At 53.4% G+C, this 14904-nt stretch overlaps 3 protein-coding genes across 3 annotated transcripts; 2 read left to right on the top strand and 1 right to left on the bottom strand.

The window, feature by feature from the left end:
• Positions 1-149: 149 nt before the first annotated feature.
• Positions 150-7124, top strand: BDR25DRAFT_298357 (ketoacyl-synt-domain-containing protein; the record flags this gene model as incomplete). Its single annotated transcript, XM_033689063.1, has 4 exons — positions 150-439; positions 495-1645; positions 1693-4997; positions 5049-7124. The coding sequence occupies 4 exons, from the start codon at positions 150-152 to the stop codon at positions 6684-6686; spliced, it is 6384 nt and encodes a 2127-aa protein (XP_033539970.1). The 3' UTR covers positions 6687-7124.
• Positions 7125-8053: 929 nt separating this feature from the next.
• On the top strand, positions 8054-9457 carry BDR25DRAFT_246249 (kinase-like protein; the record flags this gene model as incomplete). The annotated part of the gene is made up of 3 exons (XM_033685920.1): positions 8054-8224; positions 8301-8412; positions 8469-9457. The coding sequence occupies 3 exons, from the start codon at positions 8054-8056 to the stop codon at positions 9455-9457; spliced, it is 1272 nt and encodes a 423-aa protein (XP_033539971.1).
• Positions 9458-10785: 1328 nt separating this feature from the next.
• BDR25DRAFT_347359 (uncharacterized protein) lies at positions 10786-14178 on the bottom strand (the record flags this gene model as incomplete). The annotated part of the gene is made up of 4 exons (XM_033694254.1): positions 13802-14178; positions 13392-13570; positions 12797-13314; positions 10786-12603 (listed from the first exon to the last, which is right to left on the bottom strand). The coding sequence occupies exons 1-4, from the start codon at positions 14041-14043 to the stop codon at positions 10786-10788; spliced, it is 2757 nt and encodes a 918-aa protein (XP_033539972.1). The 5' UTR covers positions 14044-14178.
• Positions 14179-14904: the final 726 nt, after the last annotated feature.

Raw genomic sequence — 14904 nt, forward strand, 5'->3', positions numbered from 1 at the left:
TCTAGTATATATGATCTTCTTAGGAATACCTCAATCTCCTGTATCACACCATAAGGCCTATCACCTCCACGAGCCATCCTACGAATCGTTGTCTGTAAACTTACCAACCACTTCCCAATTTCAGCCAACGACTCAATCCTTTCGCTACAATGGACAAATCCACTCAAGTCCTGCTCTTTGGAGATCAGACTAGCCCATTCGCAGCTTCCCTTAAGCGTCTCCTCTCGATCAAGCACAACGGCCTCCTGATTACTTTCTTTGAGAGAGTCTATTACGCCCTGAGAGTCGAAATCAACCGCCTTCCCATCGCCTTTCAGGACGAGTTTCCTCGGTTTACTTCTCTGCTCGATCTCTTGGCTCGTTGCAGCGAGTCAAAAACCAGGAACCCGGCCCTCGAGAGCGCCTTCCACACCCTCAATCAACTCGCTTGCTTCATCAGGTAAGTTGCCACATCTCCCCTCCGCTCACTCCAACATACTAACGACCAATTATAGCCACTATGGCCAGAGCACGCTCAAGTATCCTTCCCCCGCCGAGAGCCACATTGTTGGTGTTTGCACTGGTCTTCTTTCTTCTGCCGCCATCAGCACTTCTCAGACATGGGCTGAACTCTTCCCAGCGGCCATTGAAGCTGTGCTGATCGCCTTCCGCACTGGACTGAGGACTACCCAGGTTCGAAACGATATCGAGAAACCCACTGCGGGCTCCCAATCTTGGTCTATGATCGTTCCCCTGCCTGCCCAGCGCGTTTCGATGGCTCTGGATGCATTCGAGGAGGATCAAGGTATCCCCCATGCATCCCGACCGTATATCAGCTACATCACTCCGAACAACGTCACAATTAGCGGCCCTCCGTCCGTCCTCGAGACTCTCGTCAAGACATCACCTTTTTCTGAGTCCAAAGGTGCCAAGGTCTCTGTGTTCGCTCCGTATCACACTTCCCACCTCTACTCAGAGGCTGATATCGACGCGATAATGGCTACCACCTCTCAGGAGATCGTAAATTCCTACACACCTAAAATCCCCGTCTTCTCCGATGTTACTGGCCAGTTGATCACCGCTTCCACGTATGGAGAGCTTCTGCGGATTTGTCTTCGTGAGATTTTGATGGAGCCTATCCGTTGGGATAAACTGCTTGAGGGTACCCCCGCTTCCTTGAAGGAGGCCGGCGTCTCTCAAGCCACTATCATCCCATTTATCGCCAACGGTTCGCAGCATTTAGCAGCTGCCCTTTCCCAGGCAGGCTTTGCTAGTGTCAAAATCGACGATCAGAATACCAACATCAACGCTTCTCCACATGCCCGCCCACAGCAATCCAAGATTGCTATTGTTGGATACTCTGGTCGCTTCCCGGACTCTGCTAACACCGAGAAGTTCTGGGAAATTCTTCACCAAGGACGTGATGTACACCGCGAGATTCCCAAGGACCGATTCGACGTAGATGCTCACTTTGACCCCACAGGCAAGAAGAAGAACACATCTCGTATCCGGCACGGTTGCTTCATTGAAGAGCCTGGCCTTTTCGATGCCCGCTTCTTCAATATGTCACCCCGAGAAGCCGCAAACGCCGATCCCGGCCAGCGTCTTGCCATTACCACTGCTTATGAGGCGTTCGAACTCGCAGGTTTCGTTCCAAACCGAACCGGTAGGTCAAAACTTCTGATATCAGTCCTGAAAGCTAACATTCTACAGCGTCTTCTCAGCGCGACCGCGTTGGCATCTTTTACGGCATGACCAGTGACGATTGGCGTGAGGTGAACAGCGGGCAAAATGTCGACACCTATTTCATCCCTGGTGGCAACCGGGCCTTTACGCCTGGACGTATCAACTACCACTTTAAGTTCAGCGGTCCTTCATTCAGTGTTGATACTGCCTGCTCCTCTAGCTTTGCTGCTATTCACACTGCCTGCAACTCGCTCTGGAAGGGAGACTGCGACACTGCCATCGCCGGCGGCACAAACGTCATGACTAATCCAGATAACTTTGCCGGCTTGGATCGTGGACACTTCCTCTCTACCACTGGCAACTGCAACACATTTGATGATGGAGCGAACGGGTATTGCCGAGCTGATGCTGTTGGCACTATCATCATGAAGAGATTGGAAGACGCCGAGGCTGACTGCGATCCTATCTACGGCGTCATCCTTGGGGCATACACGAATCACAGCGCTGAGGCTGAGAGTATGACTAGACCTCACGTAGGCGCGCAGGCGGCGATCTTCGGGCACATGTTGAACGCGGCTAACGTCAACCCCCTTGATGTCAGCTACATCGAAATGCACGGCACTGGAACTCAGGCTGGTGACGCTGTGGAGATGGGGTCAGTCCTTCAGGTGTTCGCACCGACCGAGGGAGGTCGTCCTACCCAGTCACTCCACCTTGGCTCAGCTAAGGCAAATATTGGACATGCTGAATCGGCCTCTGGTGTTGCCTCGCTCATAAAAGTCCTCATGATGATGAAGAAGAACGAAATACCACCCCATTGCGGAATCAAGACTAAGATCAACCACAGCTTCCCTGATCTGGGAGCTCGCAATGTTCACATTGCACGCAAGCCGACGGAGTGGAAGCGACCTGACGGAGGAAAGCGTACGGTCTTCATGAACAATTTCAGTGCAGCTGGAGGCAACACTGCACTTCTCATGGAGGACGCTCCTATCGCCTACAGGACTGAAAGCAAAGACCCTCGATCCACGCACATGGTTGCCGTCTCCGGACGATCCATCCTCTCCTTGAAGAGGAACCTCGAGTCCTTCGCAAAATTCCTCGAACAGAATCAGGACATAGCCCTCCCTGCTCTCTCTTACACTACCACTGCGCGTCGTATGCACCACAACCACCGCATCGTGGCCACTGGTGCAAACATTGAGACTGTCATCAAGAAGTTGAAGGATGCCAGCCAGAGGCAAGACCTCAAGCCTGTCCCAGCCAGAACCCCTGGGGTGGCCTTCGCCTTTACTGGCCAAGGAGTCCTTCAATCGGGAATGGGCAAGCAGCTCTTCGAGAACTTCACCCAATACCGCAATGATATCCAGCGATTCGACCGCATTGGCCAAAGCCACGGCTTCCCTAGCATCCAGCCTCTGATTGACGGGTCCATCAACGATGTTGACAACCTCAGCCCGGTAGTTGCTATGCTCGGAACTACATGCATGCAGATGGCCCTCACTCGCCTTTGGGCTTCCTTTGGCGTTATTCCTAGTGCGGTCATCGGCCACAGCCTTGGAGAATATGCGGCCCTCAATGCTGCAGGTGTCTTGTCTGCGAGCGACACAATCTACCTGACCGGTAAGCGAGCTCAGCTTCTCATCGCGCGTTGCTCCATTGGCACCCACGCTATGCTGGCAGTTCAAACTTCCCTGGCTCAGGTTGGCACTCATCTTGTTGGCAAGCCCTGTGAAGTTGCTTGCATCAACGGCCCCAACGCTCTGGTACTCAGCGGTGCAAATGAATCCATCGACGCACTTGCCGAGGAGCTTACCGCGGCCAAATTCAAGTCAACGAAGCTCAAGGTTCCATATGCTTTCCACTCTGCACAAGTTGAGACAATCTTGTCCGACTTCGAGGCGGTTGCTGAGAAGATCCGATTCGCTACTCCTGCCGTCCCCTTCATATCCCCACTGCTGGGAGAGGTCATCGAAGGTGAGGGCATCCTCAACCACCTCTATCTCAGCCGTGCCTGCCGCGAGACCGTCGACTTCGTGTCTGGCCTGAACGCAGCCCTCGATAGCAAGACCATCACCGAGAAGACTCTTTGGGTCGAGCTTGGATCTCACCCTATCTGTTCGGGCATGATCAAAGCTGTTGTTGGCAGTGACACTGTTGCTCTTCCGTCCCTCCAAAAGAACAAAGACTCCTTCGAGGTACTTGCCGGCAGTCTGTCTTCTTTGCACCTTGCTGGCATCGATGTCAACTGGAACGAGTACCACCGCGACTTCAAAAGCTCTCACCGTGTTCTCGAGCTTCCATCCTACAACTGGGACGCTAAGACCTACTGGATCCAGTACAACAACAACTTCTGCCTTACCAAGGGCGATGCGCCCGCTCCAGTTACTGCTGCTCTTCCTGCCCCACCTGTCCAGTCCAAACTGTCTACATCCTCGGTTCAAAAGATGATTGAGGAGAAGCTTGAAGCGACCAGGCCTTCCATTCTTATGGAGTCGGATGTTCAGGAGCCGACTCTGGTCGCCGCTATTCAGGGCCATGCGGTCAACGGCACTCCTCTCTGCCCGTCCTCGCTTTACGCAGATATTGCTCTCACGCTTGGTGACTACCTCATCAACAACAGCAAGACTAAGCCGTCTGCTACTGGAATGGACGTCGCCGAGATGGTAGTCAAGAATCCGCTCATCGCTACAGGGCAGAAGCAACTCTTCCGTTCTTCGGCTATCGCCGACTGGTCTGCCAAGGAGATTACTGTACATATTTACAGCGTCAACGAGCAAGGCAAGATGACCACTGACCATGCTAACTGCAAGGTTAAGCTGGGTGATGTCGATGCTTGGATGGCTGATTGGAGACGCAACTCCTACCTGATCAGGTCTCGCATTGATGCCTTGCACAGTGGTGTCGACGATGGCGCTACCAATCTGATCAAGCGCGGCATGGCCTACAAGCTCTTCGGCGCCATCGTGAACTACGAGCAGCAGTACAAGGGCATGGAGGAGGTTGTCATGAACAGCGATGATCTAGAGACGTCTACTCGCGTCAAGTTCCAGAAGGACCCAACTAGTGGCAAGTACTACCTCGCTCCCTACTGGATTGACAGTCTCGGCCAGGTCACCGGCTTCACCATGAACGCAAATGACAACACCGATTCCAAGACTCAAGTCTTTGTCAACCATGGCTGGGATTCGATGCGGGTCGCAACCAAGCTTTCTTCCGAGAAGACTTACCAAACATATGTTAAGATGCAGAACATCGGAGGGACGATGCATGCTGGTGATGTCTACATCTTCGACGGTGAGACGATTGTTGCCGTCTATGGAGGTGTCAAAGTAAGACCATATCCTCCGTTTTATTGTTGCCTGTTCTCTAACAGCTTGCAGTTTCAAGGTGTGCCGCGACGAATTCTCGATCACCTCCTTCCAGGTGCTGGCAAGGCTGCACCAAAGGCTACAGCACCTATTGCCAAGTCAGTTCCGGTCCCTGCTGCTGCTGTCTCTGCCAAACTCCAGGCAAAGCCTGCCAAGACTCTGGCTCCTCCTCCTCTTCCTGTTGCATCGAAACCATCTGGACCTAGTATTGCTGATAAGGCCCTCGATATCATCTGTGAAGAAGTTGGTGTCTCGCGATCTGACCTGATTCCAGCCGCCGCATTTGCTGACTTTGGCGTTGATTCTCTCCTTTCGCTGAATATCTCTGGCCGTCTTCGCGAGGAGCTTGAGCTTGACGTCGAAAGCGGGCTATTCAACGACTGCCCCACCGTCAAGGACTTCCTCGCTTTCCTCCCTAAGGGAAGCGACGCCCAAGATGTTGTGGTTGTCTCCGAAGTCAGCTCCTCATACGCCTCCACCCCCGCGAGTGAGTCCGAGGTCGGCGATAGCCAAAGCACGAACGGTAGCTCCATCCAAGGCGACGATAACGGAGTCATTGACGCTATTCGCCGCATTCTCGCCGAGGAAATCGGTGTCAAAGAGGCCGAGATTACTGGCACCCTGGACCTTAGTGAGCTCGGGATGGACTCTCTGTTGTCTCTCAATGTTCTTGGCAGACTTCGAGAGGAGCTTACTCTGGACCTGCCTTCAGATCTGTTCGCTGCCAACAGCTGCCTCGACGCGGTCGAGGCCGCTCTAGGCATCAAGTCTACACCGGCCCCTGCAGCACCAGTCGACATTTCACCGCCTGAGACAGCTTCGGTCATCGTCAAGGAGCTCTCCATCCCTCTGAAGCCGGCCTCGACGCTTCCAAGAGCCTCTTCAATCCTCCTCCAGGGTTCTCCTAAATCTGCTACCAAGCAGCTCTTCCTTTTCCCTGACGGCTCCGGCTCTTCCACCTCGTACGCTCCCCTCCCCCGCATTGCCGCCGACGTCGCAGTCTACGGCTTGAACTGCCCATACATGAAGACCCCCCAGGACATGAAGTGCGGACTTGCTGACCTGACGGCTCCCTACCTCGATGAGATCCGCCGCCGTCAGCCTCATGGACCGTACTTTTTGGGTGGCTGGAGCGCAGGCGGCATCTGCGCCTACGATGCCGCCCAGACCCTCGTCTGCGCTGGCGAGAAGGTCGAACGTTTGATTCTGCTCGATACTCCGAACCCGATCGGCCTTGAGAAGCTCCCGACCCGCCTCTACGACTTCTTCAACAGCATCAACCTGTTCGGCCAAGGCGGCGCACCGCCACCATCCTGGCTTCTTCCTCATTTCCTTGCCTTCATCGACGCTCTTGACACATACAAGGCGAGACCCTTCCAGGGCCAGGCGCCGCAGGTGCACATCATCTGGGCTGAAGATGGGGTGTGCAAGGACGGAAGCATCCCACCACCAGAGGAGAGGGCTGATGACCCTCGGGAGATGAAATGGCTGTTGAACAACAGGGTGGATCTTGGACCTAACGGATGGGACACACTTGTTGGCCGCCAGCAGGTGAAGATCACGAGCATGAAGGATGCAAACCACTTCACGATGATGGAGGGTGTGAAGGCCAAGGAGCTGAGCCAGTTCATAGCAGGCGCCATGGCATGATTACCTTTTCCTTTTCCATTTCCACTTTCTTTCCGAGGGATAGATGGATGGGTTTCTCTCTTGCATTCTCTTCATGTATATGGTCACGATTTTCCTTGTCTTCTCTTCTCCTCTGTTCTGCTTGCGCTCGGCACCATTTGGGAAGATGGTGTCGTCCGGGCGAAGTAGTTCTTTCCTTACTTTTTTCCCTCTTTACACGACATCCTCTCTTGTCCTATCTCACCCATCCATCATGATCTCTCATATTTCCTTTCTTTCTCAAATGTCGGCGTTGGACTTGGAATGATGCAGCTCCTAGTGTTTAGTTTCGCAGTGGGTTGTCTTGCTTTCAAGTTTGTGGATTTACTTGGGAGCTAGACTTAGACTGGTAGATTGGGAGGCATTTTCCTGGAATGATGTATGTAGAATCGGAGTAGACAAATTGGAAGCTTACTTCAGAAAATGCTTGGCCCCGTCGATGCCAACTGTGAATTGAATCTCGGGAAATCTTGGGAAGGTCTGAACAGGCGCGCCGTCTCCATCTAATTCCGCTAGCAAAGGCACCCAAATTGAGCAGATTTGCTGAGACCAGACAAGTAGCTATTTAGTGCTTGGTGCAACGCTAGCCTTGTTAGAGATATGGAGCACACGAGTCGAGTACGTAGGCACGCACGTGGCTGGATGACGGCCACGAACCACAGAGAGTAACAGAAAACGGGTGACATAGAAGAACTTTCAGAAATGCGAACGAGGGAACTGCCGAAGCAACGGCTGGAGCACAGTCGGCAGGCGGTCTGACAAGTGGATTGTGGATGCGTGGGTAGGCCCCGCAGGGCCTGCTTCTCGGTCGCATGCCAAGCTGCTGGCTAGCAAATCTTTTCCGATATTGCCGTGTCAGTCTCAATACAATGGGGGATCCTGGATCCTATTGTTTGCAGAACTGAATGGCCGATGACTATGGATGGGAGAGGACTCAGGTGGAGCCAAAGCGGCGAATACGTCAGAGGCCTGGATAATCCGTACAGGGTCTGGACTTGCAAATGGTGGCGGTTCGACCGGGGGGCTTCTGGCGTGCTTCGCTTGAGGTTCCACAAGGGCAAGCACCCACGAGACCAGACAATCACTTTCTTGTTCCTGCATCACTCCCACGATCTCGGACTCAACTGTGAACACACCCCGCTTGTACAACACCACCATTATTGCCATATATATACGCCCATTTCTACAACCAATTGGTACGTACCTTCCCCTCAAGCTTCCGGCCAGACAGCCGCGTGTTCCTGGGCAGGTTTCACATGCTTGCTGCGCCGATGACATCTGGCACCCCTCAACTTTTCTATTCACAAAACTGCGAAAGCTCACGCTCGCAAGCCTACCGCGCAGAAATCATGGGGAACGAATCGCATCCGTTCGATTCGATACGGTACATTCCTCTCATGTACACCAATACCGATTCCCACAACTCGGCTCTGAATCTCGTGCTCACTCTGCGGCCAGAGTGGAGAGACTCGCAGGGCACTATCAAGTTTGTCAGATTCACGGATGGCATCACGAACACGGTAAGTTGTTGCATTGCCTTTGAAACAGCCGTAAACCGGGGCAATTGGGATGTCGTGCTGATCTAGCGGTGAACAGCTTCTAAAAGCAATCAATAAGCTCCCGGGTCTCTCGGAGACTGAGATAGACAACGAAGCTGTTCTACTTCGTGCCTACGGAAAGGGAACCGATGTCCTAATTGACCGCGAGAGTGAGTCCTGATCTCTCCCCTTCTGCACTCCCTCTTCTGACGAAGCTCGCAACCAGAGGAATCCCTCTCCCACTCCCTCCTCGCCCGTCACGGCCTCGCGCCATCTCTCCTGGCACGGTTCGACAACGGTCTCCTCTACAAATTTATTCAAGGCAGCGTGTGTTCGCCAGCCGACCTGCGTCGGCCAGAAGTGTGGCGCGGTGTGGCACAGAGACTCGGAGAATGGCATGCAACGTTACCTATATCGAGTATCAGCAGCATATGTCCTGCTCCAGCGCAAATAACGCCCAATAATAAACGTGCTTCATTGCAGGCTATGGCACAATTGACGCCGGGCAAGCCGATCCCGAATGTGTGGACCGTTATGCAAAAGTGGGTGCTTGCTCTGCCTACCAGCACGACGGCGGAGAAGAGCCGTCGCGACCAACTGCAGCGGGAGCTGGAATGGCTTGTGAAGCTGCTCGGTGATATGCCAGGTGTCGGCTCCTCGAACCCGCTCGTCTTTGCCCATTGCGACCTCCTCAGCGGCAACGTCATCATCCAGCCGATCCCCTCTTCTGCCTCTGTATCGCGGCGCTCGAGCCAGTCGGGCAATTCTGACGACCTTGAGGCCCCTGCAACAGTGTCCTTCATTGACTACGAGTATGCCACACCCGCGCCCGCCTCCTTCGACATCGCAAACCACTTCGCAGAGTGGGGCGGTTTCGATTGCGACTTCACCGTCCTGCCCACGCGCTCCGTGCGCCGTGCCTTCTTGAAAGAGTATCTTCGAAGCTTCAACCTGAACCAGAACCGCACGTTCGAGGACGCAGAGCTCAACGAGCTATACGAGCAAGTCAACAAGTTCCGCGGCGTGCCGGGATTCTATTGGGGCATCTGGGCCCTGATCCAGGCTCAGATCTCACTGATTGACTTCGACTATGCAAGCTACGCTGAAATTCGTCTTGGCGAGTACTGGGCTTGGAAGCGGGAGTTTAGCGGGGAGAGGGAGAAGGCGGGAGAGAATAGACCGGTAAGGGAGGAGAGGTGGGCGCAAGAAGAGTAGCAGAGCCAAAGGGAGGAATGGAGCGGAACTACCTGGTTAGGCATATTCCCACTACTTTACTCCAAGGCCTTCTTTTACTCCGAAAACTCGTCCTTTTCCAAAACTTTTATTCCTCGTATCATTTCCCATCCATCTCTTTGCCTGTAATCTACATTTTCAAAAAGGATCCCCCCTCTCTCGAATTTCCGCGGGTAATCAATCCCCGACCGTTATCGGGCGCTTGTGTTTGTGGCGTTCCCCCGGATTTCAACAACCGTGGAATCGCCATTTTCTTTCCTTTCCTCTCTAATTTAGTCCCTGAATCCTGCATGTATCTTAGTTGGGCTAAACGAAACGATGTCGGGCTGGCCTCCTGCACGATTGCTTAGTCGAACTAGAGTTGCTGGCCAGGGAATTTTGCGTTTTGGGATGCACGCGATACGCGAAGGCTGGAGCCGATGGGGATAGTTGAAGCGAAATAGTGCTGGTAATGTTGGTTACATGGGTGAAGGTGGGAGGGTGGCCTTTGTCTTCAACAGATACCCTGATCTGGTCTAGTTTTCTTCCGCATTTCGAAATTTAATTCGTTGGCTGGGGAAGATGGTAGGAATAATGGAAGGAAGGAAGGAAAGGAGGAAGGAGAGAGGAAGGGTAGGAAGGGTAGGAAGGAAGGAAGGAAGGAAGGAAAGAAAGAAGGAAGGGAGGAAGGGAGGAAGGAAAGAAAGAAAGAAAGAAAGGAAGGAAGGAAGGAAGGAAGGAAGGAAGGAAGGAAGGAAGGAAGGAAACGAGGAGAGTGTGCCTCGAAGCTTGAAAGGAGGAAGGACAGACCAACAAAGCAGCAAAAGGGGCGCCATGCATGCACTTATTATCAAATAATAGTTGGAAGAAAAGGAGCCTGGAGAACGGGAGAAGTGATTGTGGGATATTTGAGCTTAATTAATTCGTGTCTTCGTTCCTATGTTCTTCGATCAAGAGAAATCGATCATACTCAGATCGTCTATTACCCACTCCGCTGTCATATCGTCTTTTGGCCTTGGAAATACAAGCGGAAACAGAAGCAAACCAATACTACCCCCATTCAGCTTATCATATTAAGGAATAATGAAGATGAAGAAATCGCTCTTGTGATAGATCAAAAGCGCAAATAAAACGTGGATATCTTCGCATGCATGTATCGCACCGCAAAATAGGACGGGAAGAAAAAGGTTCCAAAGCAACAAGAAGAAACTTTTCCGCCCAAAAGAAACGAAACGAAGAGAAGCCACTTCTCTGGTTCACCATTCTTCCAACACTACCATCTCCCCCACTCTTCTCCCTACCTGCTCCTCCTTTGCTGTCTACCCCCTCACCTACTCCCCCAAATTTAGATGCCCCACTCCAACCCCACCGCCCCCACCACCAAACCAATCCGCGTCCCCACCACCCATCCCCATCCCCATCTCCCCAGAAATCTGCAACCCGTTCTCCAAGGCACCCTCATCCCACGCAAACGCCTCTCCCACCGCATCCAAGTTCAGCAAACTGTCGAAATCGCCGTCGTCGAAATCGTGGTTCATCGGCAGGCTAGAGAAGAGCGTTTCGGAGTCGTGGTGATGGTTGAATGGGTTTGGCGGGAGATCGGATGCGAAGCCGGTGTAGTTGAGTTCGGAGGTAGATTTAAGGGCGTGATTTAGGTGGGCATGGGCGAGGGTATGGGTATGAGGGTGAGAGTTTGTGGTGGGGATGTGGTGGGAGTGGGTATGGGAATGCCCGTCCGAGTCTTGTGAGATGGTGATGGCGTCGAGATTGTCGTGGTCGTGGTCGGATTCTGGTGGTGTGGAGGCCAGGAAGGATTCTAATCGTCGAGCAACCTCTTCGTCGGTGACGTTGGCCCCTGGTGCGCCTGGTGGTCCGGATATCTTCTCTAGTAGTGTCATGTTCGTTGTTCCGTTGTCCGGGGGTGGTGTTAATGTCGTCCGAGTTGCATCTGCAAGATGCTGAGAAGTAGGGGTATCGTGAGCCAAATCGAGTCGCCTGCCCGCGTCGACGAGATCTTCGACCGTAGTTACTGGCGATGGTTTGGCCAGCGGTTGTTGCTGCATAGGGGCGATGTGGATCCCGGCTTTCCGGATTGCGGCTTCGAGGAATGCGGTGCTGTAGTCGGCGGCGGCGTACAAGTCGCGGAGTTTGCCCATCACAGCCATGCACTGGCAGAAGCCGCGGAGACTAGAGCGTCGGGTTTCTTCCTCGGGAGCCTTGATGTCCAGCAAGTGGATGATGATGGCTGGAAGTAGCACCGTGACACCGGTTGTGGGCAGGAATTTGACAAGGTTAGCCGAATCTAAACGCTGAGCTATTGAGGTAATGGCAGACGCAGCCCGACGTACGTTCCGGCGAGAGACGTCGAGAAAGTCGTGGCCAAGGCCTTGTTTCGCGTCGGTAGGAGTTGGTGCGGTGTGGGATGACGGAAGGACTTGCGGCCGGTGGAGCGCGGAGAGCGTCGTGAAGAAAACCATATGAAGCAATGCTCTGTGCAAATCTAGCGCATTCTCACCCGTCAACTTGTCCGTGTATTTGGCTTCCTCCGGTAGTTCATTGACCCATTTCTGCAACTCCTCGTCACAGGCCTTGACCTCTCCCGTCTCCGGGTCCAATTTCTTAGGGAGTAGCATCATCGTTGTGCGGTCGTTCATCAGGCCTTGGTTGTTATTCAACACGCAGTATTGTTTAGAGAGCACGTGGGAGATGCAAAGACATAATTTGGCTTTCTCAATGCACATTATAGCGAGCTCACGCTGCATCTTGACGTTGAATGCTACGCGGCAATCTGGCGGGAGACAAGTCACTGTATCCGGGATTGGAGCAAGCTCGAAATCATCCAAAGTCAACATGGGGACATCGAAGTCTTCAGTCTTGATCCTGGTCGGTCGACGCATTCCTAGAGCAATGAGACGATCTCGCATGTAAGTTGACCACCAGATGCGTTTCCAGAGACGGGTGCGCTTCGTGTCCATATTCGTCTTGTCTGGATTACGATGGAGCCCAATGGTGTGTGCGACGGATGTCGCCACGCCCATCCAATGCCATGTGTCTTTCTGGTCATCTGGAGTCTCGTAGTAGTACGTCAGGAGAAGCAGGGATTGGACTAGAGAGACACGATCGGACTCATAGTCGAAGTCGTACAGAAGCTAGATAGAAATGGTTAGCAGGGTTACTTGGGCTGTTATGGGCAGCCAGATATTTCCCGCAAATTCACATGCAATCTCAAGGTGGATTTCAAACCACAGACAATCTGGGTGTGATCTTGCCAAGCTGCGTACGAGGTGGTTTGTACCGAGTTCGGCCAAGAAGTGCCAAGCACAAAGATAAAATTGAACTCACCCTTGTCTTCTGAAAAAAGTCTTTGCGAGCTTCCTTGCGTGTGGCATAGCCTGCATTCCGCAAATGCCGCATATCGACAAAGGCCGAGCCGGCGAACATGACGGCTTGGAACAAAATCAAGCTGGCTTTACCGAGGCTCCCGTCCGGCCGATCAACGATTGGTAGGAAGTCATGCAGGTCCAAAAGTGGCATGTACGGATGCACGAACTCAACGTACGCCCGTAGCATCTCATTGCGGAGGGTGGACTTGGGCACTGTCAATGCGCCCTTCTTTTCCAAATAGGCAACTTCATCGGGGCCAATGCGCGCTGGCAGGGGTTTGATGTAGAGCGGCAAGTCAGCTACAGTGGAAGTCTTGGGACCAACATTGCCATAAAATGGCGTCCGGGCATCGCCGGTAAAGGACGCAAATGGCATGATTGGCAATCCATTGGTAGTTGCTTGTGAATTGACGGAAAGACGCCGGTGCAGCTCTGAGAAGCTGTTGATGGAGTTCAAGCGAGAGCCATGGGTTTGATCTGGTCAGATTGTCAGCGCATGTGATTCAAGAAGACGAAACGCAGTCCGTGTTCTGTTGCCGGGTGGTCGGACGCACAGATGGAATGTGGCACATGTTCGTCAAGCCGCGGTTCTGCCTCATGTGACCTTCGCGATGAGGCTGAGGTGAGGTTCTGGATGCTGTCAAGGGCCTCGCGCGAAGCGAGCTTGCGATTCACACTCGAGACCGACGAAGTATTTTCGCCTGCGTGGTTGTCGTCGTCCTTGGTCCATTTCCTGCCATAACGTCAGTCATCTGTAAAATGGTGCCCAAAAAGTGTGATGATAATATAGCCGGCAATTTCACGGCCAAGGAAATAATCCAGACCGCCGTGACAGGACCAACGCACTGTAAGTGGCTGGCTGGTGGGAAAGGGCCGACACTCGCATGACGACATGTTTTTCTCTCTCGATGCGAGCATTCGGCGGAAAGATGGAGCTTCGGTAAAGGGCCCGTCGGATACTGACTTTTTTCTCCTGCTTTCTGACACAATGCATTCCACCTCGTCCAGTCTGCAATTCGTGCACGGCGCTCCATGTTCGGTGACGTTGCATCTGACTTTGCGTGCTCGACAGCATTGACATGCCTTTGAAGCCCTTCTCTTTACTGAACGTCCGGTGGTGTTTCCATCGAGTCCTGCTTGTGCGGCCTTGCGCTTCGGTGGTTGAGTCTCTTGCTGGTCAGAGAGCGATGCTGAGCATTCGGACATAGTTACACACTGCTGTCGTCTTGTGGGGAAGGGTTCTTTGGGCGGGATCCTATTAATGGGGAGGAGTGGAGTTGAGAGGTATCAAGACCGGGCACGCGAGGGGCACAGGGGGGCAAGGGGAAGATTATGTACGGGTCCCAATTTCGCCATGGTAGAATTCAGGTGAGGCCTAATCGAGGCTTGGGCCATTCACGCGGCTCGCGATGCACTCGACTACGATTATCCCTCATGACAGGCCTCGTCTCCAGTGGGGATGACTAGTGCGTTCCCCAGGCCCCAGATTCGGATCATCGGCGCTTTCGCCTCTTGGCGTTGGAGGCGACGGTCATTCTCGGATGTGCTCGGGACTAAGCTACCGGAAGAGTGCAGTACACCGCGTTGCCCGACGTCAGCAGCTCGCCCGTGCGGAATTCAGCGCGCTCATCTCAGCTGCACCCAACGCTGTGCCGCGGTAGAAGGGCGTTGCCTACTGATTATGCAGGACAGCTTTCTACGTCAAACAGTCCTGAATGGGTGGTTGCGAGCCAAGGGCTGTTCACTGCTGGGACTACCCTTTCATAATCCTCCGTAGACAGTCAACCATTTTTTGCCTGCCAGACGCTGCACACGCTCCGCCAGTAGTCTAGCGGCAGCGGCGACCTGCTCTTAAAACTTCTGCCGGATATGGATATCCCATCTGCAACACGATTGGTCTCGAATCGTGTACTTTGACAACAACGACGCCAGCACCAATGGCCCACAGCCGAGATGCTAGCCGGCAGACAGTCAACGCGTCGACAGAATTGCGGCCTTTTCCCTCCAAGCTTCCAAGAGCGGTGGACGCCCCGGGTCCAATAGGACTACGTACTCAGCTCTAGCGGG

The sequence above is a fragment of the Lindgomyces ingoldianus genome, assembly GCF_010093535.1.
Source record: "Lindgomyces ingoldianus strain ATCC 200398 unplaced genomic scaffold BDR25scaffold_62, whole genome shotgun sequence".
Lineage (NCBI taxonomy): Eukaryota > Fungi > Ascomycota > Dothideomycetes > Pleosporales > Lindgomycetaceae > Lindgomyces > Lindgomyces ingoldianus.